This window comes from Chrysochloris asiatica, unplaced genomic scaffold, assembly GCF_000296735.1.
Source record: "Chrysochloris asiatica unplaced genomic scaffold, ChrAsi1.0 scaffold00403, whole genome shotgun sequence".
Taxonomy (NCBI): Eukaryota; Metazoa; Chordata; class Mammalia; order Afrosoricida; family Chrysochloridae; genus Chrysochloris; species Chrysochloris asiatica.
Genome location: NW_006408921.1, coordinates 969,498 through 985,608, shown reverse-complemented (window position 1 = coordinate 985,608; position 16,111 = coordinate 969,498). Strand labels below are relative to the sequence as shown.

Below are 16,111 nucleotides of genomic sequence, written 5' to 3'. Positions count from 1 at the left end.
CAGAAGGGGGCTCAGGAGAAGTGGACAGTCTGTGCATTTCAGAGTCGATGGTAGCCTCGTGAGACCCAAAGGTCTTGAGTGAGCCCTTTGTCCTGGGCCTATCCCACTCTTGGATGCAGGGGTCATATATAACCCTAGGCACTATGGCTCCAGGGAGTGATAGTGCCAGTATCTTGGACCTCACCTCTTGTCTTTCCTAGGTCAGAGCAGAGTTCCAGATCATAGTGACCTGTGAACTTGGATAGGCTCCTTGAGGTGTACCCTGGGCATCTCTTAGTGTCACCTGAGAGGACCACCAACATCTGGAACCTTTGAGGAGGGCAAGAGACTCCAGGGATTCTGTGGGAAGATGATGGCATTCAAGGAGGGCCTCTTGGCCCATAGCAGATCTGGGGAAAGCACATGCCAGGGAAGTGGGGAGGGGTGTTCTTCACATGTACCTCTGTGCTACTCTTGTACGCCTTCACACACACCATTCTTTACACCAGCACCCTCTCCATTTCCTGTTCTTACCTGATTGGCTCCAGTTTGGTCCCCAGTTCTAATCTTGGCTGAGACACCACCTCCTTCAGGAAGCCTTCCCTTCTTTTTTCTCAGATCCCATTGTAACTGCCCCTAGTAGGGTCTCAATAAATAATTATTGAGAGAATGAGTAAAACCCCATTTTACAGAGGAGGAAATAAAGTTCCCCATCTTCCTCCCTCTCTCCCAATCTTTTACTGCCAACTCCTCATCCTTCAGATTTCAGGCTCAAAGTCAACATTCCCAATGGGGGACTCTCCTGGACCCCCAGAATAGGCCACTCCTGATTCCTACTCCCTTAGCATCCTGCATCCTCACCCCTGCTTCACTCCTACCTGCTTGTCTTCCTGTCTCCTGGAAAGCAGGGAGTATGTCACCTTCCCCATATTCACAGATGACAGCATATTCACAGAAGACCATATTCACAGAGGACAGTAAGGCTCAGAGGAGTCCAGTCACCTGCTTAAAGTCACAAAGGGATGGCCATGCCTGGGCTAAGACTGCTGGTCCTTGACTGCTTTTTTCCATCCATATACACAAGGTAGTTGTTATGAATCGGGCTGCGAACTGCAAGGTCAGCAGTTCGAAACTACCAGCTGTTCAGTGGGAGAAAGATGAGGCTTTCTGCTCCCATAAAGATTTCCAGCTTCGGAAACCCTGTACAGGGTCACTGTGAGTCGGAACCGACTCCACGGCACACAACCACCACCATACACGAGGTACTTTTTGAATTCGGGTTCATTTGAAAGATGTCTGCAACTAGTGATAATGGCAGCACAAATACTGGAGTATGGTTGTTTGCAAGGTGCATTTCTCCTCACCATCCGGTGTGGGCGGGCGCGACTCATGGGTGTGTGTGTGTGTATTTGCTTGTAGGTGGCTCTGGCAGAGCCGGCCCCTCTGAGAGGAGGTTGGGTGTGTCTGGGAGTTGGGTGTGCCCATGGGTCCTGCATCCCGCCTCCTACTGGCATTGCCCAGTGAGTCAACTCCACAGCATTAGTTCTGCAGCCTGCCAGGAGCTGCCAGGGAGTCGACCCATGCCAGAGCCTGCCTTTCTCCTTGCTGCCCAGATGGAGAGGCTGGCTATGGTGCCGCTGGCCTCCCCATGTCCCCGAATTCCACGGGCCCACATCGCTAGGCAGCCGGCATACTGTGCCGGGCGCTGGACAGAGCTGGGCTGCAGGTATGGCGTTGTAGGGAGGAAGAGGGGCGATTTGGGCCTCTGATGTTTCAGGGTCTGTGGTTAAGGGGACCAATTTAAAAACCTACTACTGAGTTCCTTGGGAGGCAAATCATTTGTCCCAGGTCACCCTACTGGCAGGTGGGGTTGGTGAGTCAGGCCCTTGCTAAGACACACAGCCTCGGTCTTGCTGCTGTGTGGTCACTGATTCTTGGGTTCCTAGAGATGTGTCTTCTCCATCTTTGCTTATAAGGAGCACTAAGGACCTGTGTCATATCCAGAGACCCTGGAAGGTAGAAATGGTTAATGCACTCAGTTGCTAACCAAAAGGTTGGATGTTTTGGTTCACTCAGAGGTACTTGGCAGTCTATTTCTGAAAAATCAGTTGTTGACAACCCAATGGAGAACAGTTGTACATGGGATCACCATGAGCTGGAATTGTTGGCAACTAGGTTCTGTTTTTGTTTTGTCTTGTGCAGGCTTGGGGCTCAAGGCCTTAAGCCAGCACCTCAGCTGGGAAGTGTGGCTGTGTTTGAGTCACCTCAGCTGGCACCTTGGCTACCCTCGCCCCTGGAACACACACACACACACACTTCTTTCCTTTCACTATGCCTCTGGTAGCCAGAACAAGATTTTTTACTAGTCATTTTGCCCAATTGTGATTGAGCCATATTTCACTATATTGTTATTGTTAAGTGCTGTCGAGTGGGTTCCAACACATAGCAACTCTGTATCGGGTTTCTGAGAAAGAGCTAGTGAGTTTGAACCGCCGAACTTATCGGTCAAACCAACCTCATGGTCAAGTGCTTATCCTACAGCGCCGTGCCAAGACTTCTACAATATGATTACTGTAAAAATTCAAACAGCACAGAAAATATAAGCCCCAGATTTATACACAGTGGCTAAACCCTGGGCTGCTAACCAAAAGCTTCTCCAAGCTTTTGGTTCAAGCCCACCAGAGAAAGATGTGACAGTCTGCTTCTATAAAGATTCACAGCCTTGGAAACTCTATGGGGTAGTTCTACTGTGTCTTAGTGGATCACTGAATCAGACCTCAAAGGCAGTTGTTGTTGTTGTTAGGTGTCATCAAGTTGATACCGACTTATAGCAACCTTATGCACAGCAGAACAAAACACTGCCTGATCCTGGGTCAACCTCACTATAGTTGTCAAGCTTGAGCCCACTGATGCTGACACTTTGCCAATCCATCTCGCTGGGGATCTTCCTCTTTTTCTCTGACCCTCCACCTCACCAAACATGATATCTTTCTCCAGCGACTGGTCCCTCCTGACAATATGTCTGAAGTACTAGAGAAGAAGTTTGGCCATCTTGGCCTCCAAGGAGCATGCTGGCTACACTTCTTCCAACACAGATCTGTTGTTTATTTTGGCAGCCCATGACACTTTCAATAGTCTCCTCCAACACCATAACAAAGGCAGTAGGCTTGGGCTTTTATTTTTGTTAAAGCTTTGGCATATGCCACAGGAGAAGTTTTTGACATATAAAAACCCTACATTTGTATGATTTTGGGCAAATAGGATTGTTTTGCATACATGCTTCTAGACTTGCTTTTGCCCCCAAATTGTTATGGACAGTTTACATGTCAGTAACATGAATCTAACTCATTCATTTTAGTGGCCTCCCAGATTTCATCTGTATGGATGTCCTTTGATTAAATCAGTCCTTGCTAATGGACATTGAGCTTGGTTCTAATTTTTAACAATTCTAAACAGTGTTGCAGCAAACATCTTTGTGGACTTGTGTGAGTAAAATAGCCCTGTTTTGTTGTTGTTAAGCTCTGTGGAGTCAGTTCGGACTCCCTTGTATAGGGTTTCTGAGGGTTTAAATCTTTTCAGGAGCAGAATGTCTCATCTTTCTTCCATGGAGCAGCTGGTGGACTTGAACCTCAGACCTTGTGGTTCACAGTCCAGTGGTTATTGTATGAAGCCACCTCAATTCTAAAACACCCTGTTGTTGTTAAGTACCATTGAGTTGGTTCAAACTCACAGTTACCCTGTATAGGGTTTCCTAGAAGCAGATGGTGAGTTCAAACCACTGACCTTTCAGTTCAAACCGACCTCGAGGTCCAGTGTATTATCCTGCAGCGCCACACCTCACTTATTGACTATCTCATTATTTGACAGTTTGTATTTATGATGATAGTAACAAATCTACTATCCAACTATTTTGCATATGAGTGAAACAAGTCTGGCAGTAATGAGTACCAAGGTGCGAAGTGAGAATAAGGTTGACTGTGATAGGTAAGGCTGTGTATCAGCTTGGCTGGGCCATGATCCTCAGTGGTTTCAGTTATGTAATGATGTAGCTATCTTCCATGCTGTGATCTGATGTGGTTATCCTTTTTTTTTTTTTTCATAATGCTGATTTTTGCATAACAACCTGGTCTTTGAAACCATGTCAATAAGTGAGGAGAGGGTATATATGATCTATTTCATGTATATACCTATGTCTATTCTGGTGTGGCACTGAAGGATAAGCACTGGACTGGTAGCAGCAAAGTTGGCTGCTCAAACTCACGAACCTTTCCTTGGAAACCCTATATCAGATTGCTATGGGTTGGAATCAACTTAATGGCACTTAACAACAACAACAACAACAACAATATACTTGAGTTAACTAGCTTCCTACTGATGAACTTTTAGGTTGTTTCCTTTCATTTTTGCCTTTTGTGGCGGGGGGATGAGGAATGCTGTTATAAACTATACTGTTTTGTATACTGTTTTGTTTTCTATCTCTTTTTTGGGGTGTGTTTACTAATATGTTTATTGGCTCAGTTTCAAACCTGTCTTCAGTTTTTGTCAGAGACAATGGCAGAAATGATTGTGCTGCGGGCAGAGTTTTGAACACAGATACTTCCTCTCAGCCTATGACTGATGCTAGAGGGGGAGACTGATCATCTAGCTGCTGCAATGGAAAATAGCAATTTACCCACCAGAAGATGCTCTCTTTTCCTGCCTGGATTTATTATTATGATTTAAGTCATGAGCATTCTTCTTGGTCTATGATACATCACCTTTTTCAACAAACATGGGGTGTTTCTAAAATATTTAACAAACAGCAATGTGGGTTTGGAAAGTATTAGCAGTCTTGCCCATGACAAATAGAACATTCTCAATTAGAAACATCTATCTGTGGGTTTTCCAGACACATCACTGATTGCTCTGTTTGAAATAGCCTTACTTTGTCGGTGAGAAATGCAGTCGTAATTTCTCAGAATCTTGAGAAACATAGTAATCAGGGTGACTATTGTTCTCAGTGTCCAAGACTTCTTACTTATCCATGTTCTTGAATATTTATCTTTGTGCTCTTGTCCTCATGATAAATTCTCAGAATAGGAATCACATCCAAAGACATATACATATAAACATATTCAATGTATTTTCCCAGGAAGGTTGTGCCCATTTACAGACTTGCTAAGTAGGTATAAGTTTGTTTCTTTCAATTCTTAACATTCTTTTATTATTTTTTTCATTTTTCCCTCCATGTCCCACAACTCCACCACAGCTATCATAGAATGTTTGTTTATCAAGAAAACCTTTTAACTTTTTACAATAGTGATCTCATACAATATTTGTGGTTGACTCATTTCATTCCGCATAATGTCCTCCAGATTCATCCCTGTGATATTTAACATTGCTGACTGGACTTTCCTGCTCTTTATAGACTGCTAATCTGATAGGCAGGAACTGGTATCTTATTTTCATTTAGCTTTTTGGGGGGTTCTGTTTTAATTAGTGAGGTTGGGCATCTTTTGTCATGTTCAGTGTCTGGCACAATTTCAAAAATAGATCACAGAAGTAGGAAGACCCCATTATTAAATCCTTTTATTAAAATGGGTTAAGTGTCTTGACCAATTGTTTACAATGAGTTTGTGTAATAGATTATAAAGACCACGTGTATCTATTTCCTAAGGCTGCCATAACCAAGTAGCACAGAATGGTGGCTTAAAACAACATAAATGTATTGTTTTACAGTTTCCGAGGGTCTTCTAAGGAGACTCCACTAGAACTTCTAATCCTTTGGTTAGCAGCCTAGCATGTTAACTGTGCACTTTACCCAGGGATTCCCAATCTTGCTTACAACCCAGCTAAGAGCAGGTCCCCTCTGACAGGGCCTCAGATTTTTCTTTTTTTGCCACACAATGAGACTATCACCCTTTACAACCCTTGGAATCTCATCTCATCTGCAATGTGGAAACCACCCTTCAAACTCCCCTCCCACAAGGAATTGCTGACTCTACTTGGCTTGGCCAGCAGCTGTTGCTAACATAAGAAAACATCTTTTTCTTCACACTTGCCAACTCTGGTTGTTACTGATCTTTTCAGTGCTTGCCAATCTGATAGGTGAAAATGTTTCATTGTTTTCATTTGCGTTTTCCTGACAACGATGAACCAAGTCCAACCCTTTCATACAGGCTCTGGCATTTATCCTCAGCTTGTTTATGCATATTTTCGGTCTACTTTTCTATGGGACATTTTCTGGGTATTTTTTTCTTATTGACTTCTGGGAGCTCTTTACACAGAATTTGTTATTGTTATGTGTGGTTGAGTTAGTTCTGACTCATAGCAATCCTGAATAGGGTTTCTGAGGAGCAGGCTGATGGGTTTAAACTGCCAACCTTGTGGTTCACAGTCCAGTGCCACACTAAGAGTCTTTATATAGAATGTTGTTGTTAAGTGCCATTGAGTCAGTCCCAACTCATAGCAACCCTGTATAGACTTTCCTAGGAGCTGCTGGTGAGCTTGAACCATCAACTTTGCGGTTCAAACCGACCTTGCAGTCCAGTGCGTTAACCCACAGTGCCACACCAGGACCCCTTATATAGAACAGATAATATTAGCGTTGTTGTTTTTAAGTGTCATGGAGTCAGCTCCGACTCACAGCGACCCTGCATAGGGTTTCTGAGGCTGTAAATCTTTACAGGAGCAGAAAGCTTCATCTTTCTCCCATGGAGCCACTGGTGGTCTCGAACTGCTCACCTTGTGATTAGCAGTCCAGTACTTATCCTACAGAGTCATATAGCAATAAATGCTACTTTATTAGACTACTGATCTTATGAATTTGTGGGGTCTTTTTTATGTAAAAATCTTAAATTTTGATGTAATCAAATCTCAGTTTTTTGTTTTTTTTTAGGTTCTGGCTTCTGAATTTTATCTTGCTTAGGGACCTTTCTCCCACTTTCTTTTAACTTTTCTTGACCTTATTTCATTAAATCCTAATGCAGTTCTCTGTCCACCAAGGAAATTCCTTACCTTCTCCCCTTGCTGCCCTGAAGTCTACCAACTCTTCCTTTAAAATTTTAAAGTTCTCACCGTCTTCTCCAGGAAGCTCCTCCCTAGCCGCCCCCACTTTGGTCCCTGCTGTGTCCCCCTAAATGGTTCACTGGCTGGAATACATTTTTGTTTTTAACCATTTATTGGCGCACTTACTATGGGCCAAGTATTTTACAAGCATTACTTTATTCCATCCCACAACTCTGTGCACACAATTAGGATCACCTCTGCCCACAGTTTGTAAGGCAAGGCTGAAGCTTAAAGAGACTAAGATTACTTGCCAGAGGCCACACATCAGGAGCAGTCAAGCCCAGACTGCCTGACTCCAGGGCCTGCGCCCTAACCACTGTGTTCTTTTCCTACAGCTGCTGTAAAAAAAAATGCCACAACCATAGTGGCTTCAATAGTCCAAAGCTGTTGTAACAATGCCTTTAGCAGCTGTTAAATTCTGAGGGCCAGCAGTTCAAAACAGATCTCACTGGACTAAAATCAAGAAGTTAGTTAGCGGGTCTCATCCTTTCAAGGGGCTGTAGGGAAGAGTTATTGTCTTGCTTTTTCTAGCTTGTGGAGGTTGAACACCTTCCTTGACTCACATCCCTCCCCCATCTTTTCCCACAATGCCTTCTTGCTGGTTGTTACTCTTCCCCATAAAAGATCTTTGTGAGCACCTCAGACCCACCTGGATAAATAGACCATTGTTGTTAAGTGCCATTGAGTCAGTTCCCATTCATAGTGACCTTGTCTAGGATTTCTGAGGATCAGCTGGTGGGTTTGAACTGCCAACCTTGCAGTTCTAACTCACCTTGCGATCCAGTGCATTATCCTGCAACACCACACCAGGACTCCAATAAATAGAATCATTGCCCTATTTAAAATCAGATGGTTAACAACCTTAATTCCATGTACAGCCTTAATACCCCTTACCATGTAGGATAAACACTTGACCTCAAGGTAGGTTTGAACCACAAGGTTGGCAGTTCAAACTCATCAGCTGCTCCTCAGAAGCCCTATACAGGATTGCTATGAGTCAGAACTGATTCTATGGCACTTAACAGCAACAACAACATGTAACATAAATATTCATGGGTTCTGAGAATGAGGACGTGGACCTCTTTGTTGTTAAGTTCAGTCAAGTCAGTTCCAACTCATAGCAACCCTGTATAGTGTTTGTTGTTGTTAAGTGCCATCGGGTCTATTCTGACCCATAGTGACCCTGTATAGGGTTTCCAAGGAGCAGCGGTGAGCTTGAACCACTAACCTTGCAGTTCAAATAACTTTGCAGTCTGACACATTAGCCCACAGGCCATTGGCAGGCTGTTATTCTAGCTATCACAGTATACTAGTCTTTCAAACCATGGTCACTTGCCTCCCTGCCTCAAAACCTGTGGTTTGATCAGTGCATCAAAATCACCAGGAGGGCTTGTTAAGCCCCAGATTGCTGGGTTCCATCTCCAAAGTGTTTGATTGAGTAGGTCTCAGGTTCCCCATTGATGCTGGTGCTGCTGACCAGGAACTACATTTTGACACTGAGTTAGAAGTTCATTCATCTGTTCTTCAAACCTTTACTGAAATCTGCTTGTTTGGGGAACTGTGCTCAGCCAATGATAAACTAGAATGTTCTTAGAGTCAAAGAGCTCCCAGCCTAGAGGGGAAATTAAGTATTTGGGCAATTACCATTGTTGTTGGGTACCATCAAGTCAATTCAGACTCAGAAGGACCCCATGTGACCGAGCAGAACTGCTCCATAGGGTTTTCTTGCTGTATTTCTTTAGGAAGCAGGCCATCGGGTCTTCCTCCCACAGTCACCTGGTGGATTTGAACAGCCAACCTTTCAATTGGCAACTGTGTGGTTGACCCTTTTGTGCCACCAGTGTTCCTTGAGTGTGGTTGGACAGTGTTGCAGACCGTGAAGGCCTGGTCAGAGGTTCGAGGCCCTATAGGCCCGAGTGTAACAGATCTAGCCACCTGGCAGTTAATAACAAATTATTTTTAATCTTAATATCCAGTTATGTTTTATTAATTGCAGATATGAAGCCCTTGATATACACAGATAAATGTAATATTTTCCTAAAAGTCAAGACTGTAAAATTCCAAACAGGCAAAGTTCTTCCCTCAGAGAATTCATTCAAGGTAAATTGGGTGGCTCCCTGGTAAGTTCTAAGGACAATAGGAATGCCCTCCCTAAAGTGTTTCCAGGTGCTGCCTATTCACCCATGCACCTCTTTTCCTGAAGAACCTGGGCTGGGCAGCCGACACAATAGGAATCCTCCCAATCCTCCCTTTCCTCCCTCCATTTGAGGCTAGGTGCTAAAAGGTATGTTAATTAAGCTTGAGAAACCAAGTTGTGGTTAGTGAGATTCGAACCTGCAAAGTATGATGTAAAGTTGCCTGAATGTCTGGAAAAGTAAGATTGACAGCCGTACCTTGTCTTAGTCCCTCTTAGCTTTGTGTAAAGTACCTTCCCTAAATAAAAGGAAGGTGCAGAATGAATCCAGGTGCATTACGACTGGCAAGGCGTGCGTTACAGCATGCAAGGGGCACAGTCCAGCTTTGCAACCACACTGTTTAGCTAAGATGTTTACTACGCAGGATATTACGGCCTTCATGGCTGAGATGTTTGCAATGCAGGATCTGCCTGATGCCAGTCCAGCATTCACTCTGGTTTCAGCGTGTCTCTGTCTCTCTCTTTGCGTCTATGTGTCTCTTTTGCTATCTCTATCGCCGCTGGATCTCCCCTCCTCGTGAACCAAACATTCGTGAACAACTATGTCGAGGTCAGACCCTGGCAGGACAAGGCTATGGGTGAGCCGTGGGCATTGTGGGGAAGGTCTCCTGGAGGAGGCGATGACTGAGCTGAACCCCAAGGTAGCCACTAACCAGGTCAAATATGGAAAAGAGAGGGTGTTCCTACAGCAAATGCATCCTGGCAAAGCTCCAAGTCTAGAGGGAGCCTGGTGCCTCTTTGTTGTTGTTGTTGTTGGGTGCCGTATAGTTGGTTCCAACTCATAGTGACCCTGTATAGGATTTCTAAGGAGCAGCTGGTGAGTTTGAACTGCTGACCTTGTGGTTCAAACCGACCTTGTGATCCACTTTATTCTACAGTGCCACACCAGGACTCCCTGGTACCTCTGGAGAAGTGTAAATAACCCAATGTGGCTGGATCAGAGAGTGGGACAGAGGAAGGCTGAGATGCCAGTTGGGCTTCATGCTCTAAGGCTCCATCTCAGATTCTGATTTTAAGCCCTTGAGTGCCCAGGTACAAGAGTGAGAACCAGGACCCCTGCTATAAAGACCCATGCAGCAAGAATGGGGTTAAAAGATAGGTCCTCACTCCTTAGCCAACCTTGGAAAGGAGGCATACCCATGGCAACCAGTTTGATGTTCTCTCAGTGGCCTGTACTGAAGTTTTTGAAGATTAGGTGTTATTAAACTGGGAGACCTTGGAGTGGTGCAAACATTATCACTCTCACTGCTAACTGAGAGGTTGAAGTTTCGAGTCCACCCAAAGACCCCTTGGAATAAAAGCCTACTTCTGAAACATCAGCCATTGAGAACGCTCTGGAGCACAGTTCTACGGTTACCCACATAGGGCCATCATGAGTCACAATCTACTTGATGGGAATTGGTTTGGGGTTATTAATCTGATGTTCAAGGGTGGATCTTCAAAGATTCACAATCTGCTAAAGGCACTTGTTAAATGTTTTATACATCTATGCGTGTATGCAGTTTTCTCGAGAAGGGTCTACAGCCTTTACACGAGTTTTAAAATTGATCCTTGAAAGCAGTGACAAGCATGGCATAGACCTACAAGGACTAGACGGGAGGTACTATTAAGAGGTAACATGGGCAAGGTGTAAAGCATCAGGGGTGATGAAGATTGTGGCAGCGTAGCAGGTACTGAGCCCATTTAAAATGTTTAATAATATGTATTTGTTAACGTTAACTCACTTTCTTGCCACCCAGTTGACTCTGACTCATAACAACCACATAGGGTACAGTAGAACTGCTGCATAGAGTTTTCAAGACTAAATCTTTATGGGAGCAGAAAGCCTCATCTGTCTCCCACAGAGCTGCTAGTGGGTTTGAACTGCCAACCTTATGGTTAGCAGCTCAACACATAACTCAACACACCATCAGGAGTCCTTTTATTTAACATTTGTTGTTGTTAAGTGCCATCAAGTGGGTGTAGGACCAAAGAGAAGAATCCATTTCGTATATAAGCTTTAGCATGTCCTCTAGCTCCAAGAAAATGATATATGTATAAATAGCCAGGCAGCTCAAGGCCAGAGGCCAGATGTTTTCCTTTACCCTAGCCTAAGAACAAAGACCACCAGTCCTGACCAATTAAACTGTAACATCTCATAGTTTGCCAATTGTTAACCAATCCAAAGATTGTAAAGCTGAGAAACCTGAGCTGTTTGAAAACTCTATAAAAACCCTGCAGACAATAAGTTTGGGGTTCTTTCCCTATTCCGCTGCATCGGATAAGGTTAGAGACCTGGCTCGAGCTTGAATAAACAACCCTTATGTATTTACATCGGTGATGGCTCCTGGGTGGTCATTGGGGACCCTGAACTCTGGGCATAACATGGGTTCCGACTCATAGCAACCTTGTATAGGGTTTTTTAAAGTCAGCTGGTGGTTCGTAGTCCTGTGTTGATTTCAACTTGAAATCAATGTAAAACATTATTAATTGAGATATTTTACATTTCTTTTTCATCTAGAGTCTTCAAAATCTAGTGGATGTTTATCATTTATATCCCATCTCTACTAGGATGCTAAATTTTCATAGGAAAGTCTAGATCTGGGTTGAGATATTTTACAATTTGTAGTTGGAAAAGGAGACTCACATGCCTGAGTTGTTTCAAACATACTTTACATGTTTTTAGAGTATCTGCTTTAAAAATTGTAAGTAATGAAAATGAAGCTAAAATTCAAAGTAGTTGCTCAGTTACACTAAACACATTGCAAATGACCTGTAGCCTTGTGGAACTGGTGGCTGCCTTGTTGGGCAGCACAATTCTGTACCTCACTTAGAACATGAAATAGTAATCTGATTAAGTGATTCAGCAGGGGACAAGAAAGTACCAGTGGCCTTGCCCAAAGGAAGGGTGGTCAGAGTAAGCCCCAAGCCCTTTCAGAACTTTTAGTCATTCTGGCAAGCATCTAAAGGATGTAGTAGTCACTCCAGTCCCAGATGGTGGGAGACTGGCAATACCAGTCCAGGTGCCATCAAGCCAACTGTGACTTGTGGCAGCCCCCTGTGTGTCACAGTACCACTCAGTCTCTCAGTCCTGGTGTGGCTCTGTGGGTTAATGCACTGGACTGAAAAGTTGGTTTGAATTGAAAGGTTGGCGGTTCAAGCTAACCAGCTGCTCCTCAGAAACCCTATACAGGATCACTATGGGTTGGAACCAACTTGACGGCACTTAACAATAACAACAACCACTCAGCCTCAGTCAAGTGTTGTCACTGGATGATGAGGACCCAGAATCACTTATCTGATGTTTTCAAGAAAACTTGAAACTAGACTTACATTTTTTTAATTTTATTTTTTACATGAAACACTTCACGTACCCCATGCCACCTCTAGCTTCCATTTTCAAAAGATGACAAACTATCTTTGAAGTGCTAAAAGGCAGTGGAATTTTATTCAAGCATAAACAGATATGATGTTCTGATACATACTATCACTTGGATGAACCATGAAAACATTATGCTGAGTAAAGTAAGCCAGATACAAAAGAACAATTATCATGTCATCACAATAATGTGGAATATGTTGTTGTTAAGTACCATGGAGTCGGTTCCGACTCATAGCGACCCTGTACAGGGTCTCTGAGGCTGTAAATCTTTACAGGATGAGCAAAAGGCCTCATCTTTCTCCCATGGAATAGCTGGTAGTTTAGAACTGCTGACCTTGAGGTTGGCAGCCCAACTGGTAACCACTATGTTACCAGAGCTCCTTGTGGAATATAAAGAATAGGCAAGTGTATAGAGGCCAGTCTTTGTTAGTGGCCACTTCTACCAGGGAAAGAACCCTGGTAGTGCAGTGCTTAGCTGCTAACTGAAGGGTAGGTGGTTTGAACCCACCAGCTGCTCCACAGGAGAAAGATGTGGCAGTCTGCTTCTATATAGATTGTTGTTGTTGTTAAGTACCGTGGAGTCGGTTCTGACTCACAGTGACCCTGCACAGGGTTTCTAAGGCTGTAAATCTTTGCATGAGCAGAATGCCTCATTTTTTCCCCACGGAACCACTGGTAGTTTCGAACAGCTGACCTTGAGGTTGGCAGCCCAACTCGTAACCACAATGCTACCAGAGTTCTTTTCTATAAAGATGACAGTCTTGGAAATGCTATGAGGCAACTGCTCTGCCCTATGGAGCTGCCAGGAGTCACAATTGACTGGACAATGGCTTTGATTTGGACCTGCCAGTAGGGAGAGAGAGTAGGATTCCTAAGGTGTCCAGTGTTTCTGTTTGGGATGACGAACTACTTTCAGAAATAGATACTGGTAATTATTATTTGTAGTTGTTGTTAAGTGCCATCAAGTTGGTTCTGTGATTGTTATACAACATGGCAAATGTAGTTAACGTCATTGAATTGTGCACTTAAAAATGGTTAAAATTGTAATATATATATAATCACAATAAAATTCCTTTAAAATGCAGTGGAGCTGGACAGCCTGCTACTTAGAGCTTGGTCGAGCCTGATCTTATGGTTGGGGACTTTTGTCATCTCAGAGGTCACAGGCAGTACCTTAATCTCCCCCAGCCATCTAAAAAAGTGCACTCTACCCCTCCCAGAAGTGCCATATGAGAATTTTGATACAATCCATCTGTTCCCATTGAACTCTTGAAATCTTCTGGGCAATTCTCTGAGCCCGTGGCAGCAGAGTGATGCTCTTTGATGGCACTATGGAATCAACTGGACAGCCTGAAGCAATCCTGGGTCCCAGGTCCCACTGCCATAGGACTGGATGTAATTGATCTGGGTATTGTCTGGGTACTCAGTGGTTCCAGTACACAGCCATGGCCCAGACTCTCTGCTCTACCCCTAGAACACAGCTCCTCAGGCCCAGTCTGACTCTCCTGGGTCTCAGGTTCTTGCTTATCTTGGCTGCTGAAGGGAGCAACCACAGCTATACTTTTTTTTTTTTTTTTTGCTAAAGATAATTTAAAAAAAACAAAACAACCTTTTATTGTGTATTAAGTGAGTGAAGGTTTACAGGGCAGATCACCAATTTTACATTCAGCAAATCATTGTAATGATTATAATCCCCTCTACGCATCATCATTCAACAGCATTTGCTTCCATTCCCTCTGAGGTTTTGTTTTTGGATATACACCAAAGCACTCAGGAATATATAACCATTCAAACAACCAAAGGGCATACCCATGCCCCCCTGGCCGCAGGCACACAGCCCCTCTCACCCTCCTTGAGTCTAGAATCCCCAGCCGTTCCATCTCTCCACATCATCATCATCTCTGCCTCCATCTCTGGCATCGCTGCTTCTCTGGATAGGTTCCCACTCTGCTCTTCTCCCTTTATGGTCCCAGGGTCCTCTGCTCCCGTACTGCAAGATCAACCACTCCCCTCCTTTTGTTACAAAACATCTACCTTTACATTTGCAACACTCACAATCAGTCCTGATAGCAGTTATTCACTATTGAACCACAAGAGTCCTATCCCCATCTCCTTTCATCAGCCCCATCCAGACAGGTTGGAAACCACTCAGTGGAGATTCTACCTTCCCCCGCACCCTCTGAAACTAGGCTCCCTCTTGAAAGCCAGTCACTTCGTGCCTTTGTAGCTCCCCCATTTTGGGTAGCCAATATCTAAGTCACCCATCCCTGTCAACCCTGTGCACAGAGGGGTAGGAATGATCCTTGCTGTAAAGATCTGTTCCCTCTTTTAAGCTACTACATCCATAACTATAGGTCAAATTCATCAAATTGTAGCAGATTACATATTTTTTCCTCTTCTTTCTTCCTCTAGTCAAGTTCTGATCATCCAGCCATTGAAGCTAAGTCAAATGGGTACTATCCGCAAGTATGGGCATTCTTGTGCATCTTCCCTCACTTTATATCAGCTGGATGCTTCACTCTCTGCTCTAGTGCTCTGTGGCTGTGTCCCTGTCCAAGGAAGGGCTCAGGAGTCCCCAGGTCTCACTATACTGCTGGTCAACTGGGTCACAGCTATACTTTTTTTTTTTTTCCTTAAATGTTTTATTGTGAATTATGTGATAGTTTACATGGTTTTACATTCATTAGTTTACATTAGTTTTACATTCATTCTATCGTAGATCGTCTCATTGCCATGGTTACAATCACCTCCATGCATCATCAACCAGCCAAAGGGTATACCCTGCAATCCTTCTCCCGTACCCCCCAGGTCTTCAGCACACAGTCGCTCTCCCTCTCTGGATCTAAAATCTCCAGCTGCTCCATCGCTCCACGTCATCATCTCTGCCTCCATTTCAGGCATCACTGCTTCTCTGGGTAGGGTCCCACTCTCTGCTCTTCTCCCTTGATGGTCCTAGGGACCTCCGCTCCTAGACTGAAAAGTTAATCACTCCCCTTCTTGCAATAAAACGTCTACCTTTACATTTCCAACCCTCACAATCAGTCCTGATAACAATTATTCACTATTGTATCACAAGATCCCCGTCTGCATTTCATTGCATCAGCCCAGCCTAGGTTCCCTCTTGAAAGCTTGTAAGCCAGTCACTTCTTGCCTTTGTAGCCCCCCATCCCCCATTTTGGGTAGCCAATGTCCAAGTTGCCCATCCCTGTCTACTCTGTGTATGGAGGGGGTAGGGATGATTCTTGCTGTAACGACTTGTTTCCTCTTTTGAGCTACTGCTTCCATAGGTGTAGGTCAAGTTCATCAAATTGTGTGAGAATACTTTTTGTTTTGTTTTTTCCTCTTCTTTTTACTTCTGCTTGAGCTTTGATCATCCAGTCACTGAAGCCAGGACAAGTGGGTATTATCTGCAAGTGTGGGTGTTCTTATGTATATGCCCTCTCTTCTTATCAGCTGAACGCTTCACTCTCCGCTCTAGTCCTCTGGGGCTATGTCACTGACTCTGGGCCCAAGAGTCCCCAGGTCTTGCC

At 44.1% G+C, this 16,111-nt stretch overlaps 1 protein-coding gene across 1 annotated transcript in view; it reads left to right on the top strand.

Moving 5' to 3' along the window:
- Positions 1–1,559: 1,559 nt before the first annotated feature.
- The window catches only part of ARHGAP40 (Rho GTPase activating protein 40), a 71,554-nt gene continuing 57,002 nt past the window's right edge, over positions 1,560–16,111 (top strand). The window contains 1 exon segment of the mRNA XM_006876635.1: positions 1,560–1,705. Within this exon segment, the coding sequence (XP_006876697.1) occupies positions 1,560–1,705 (146 nt within the window).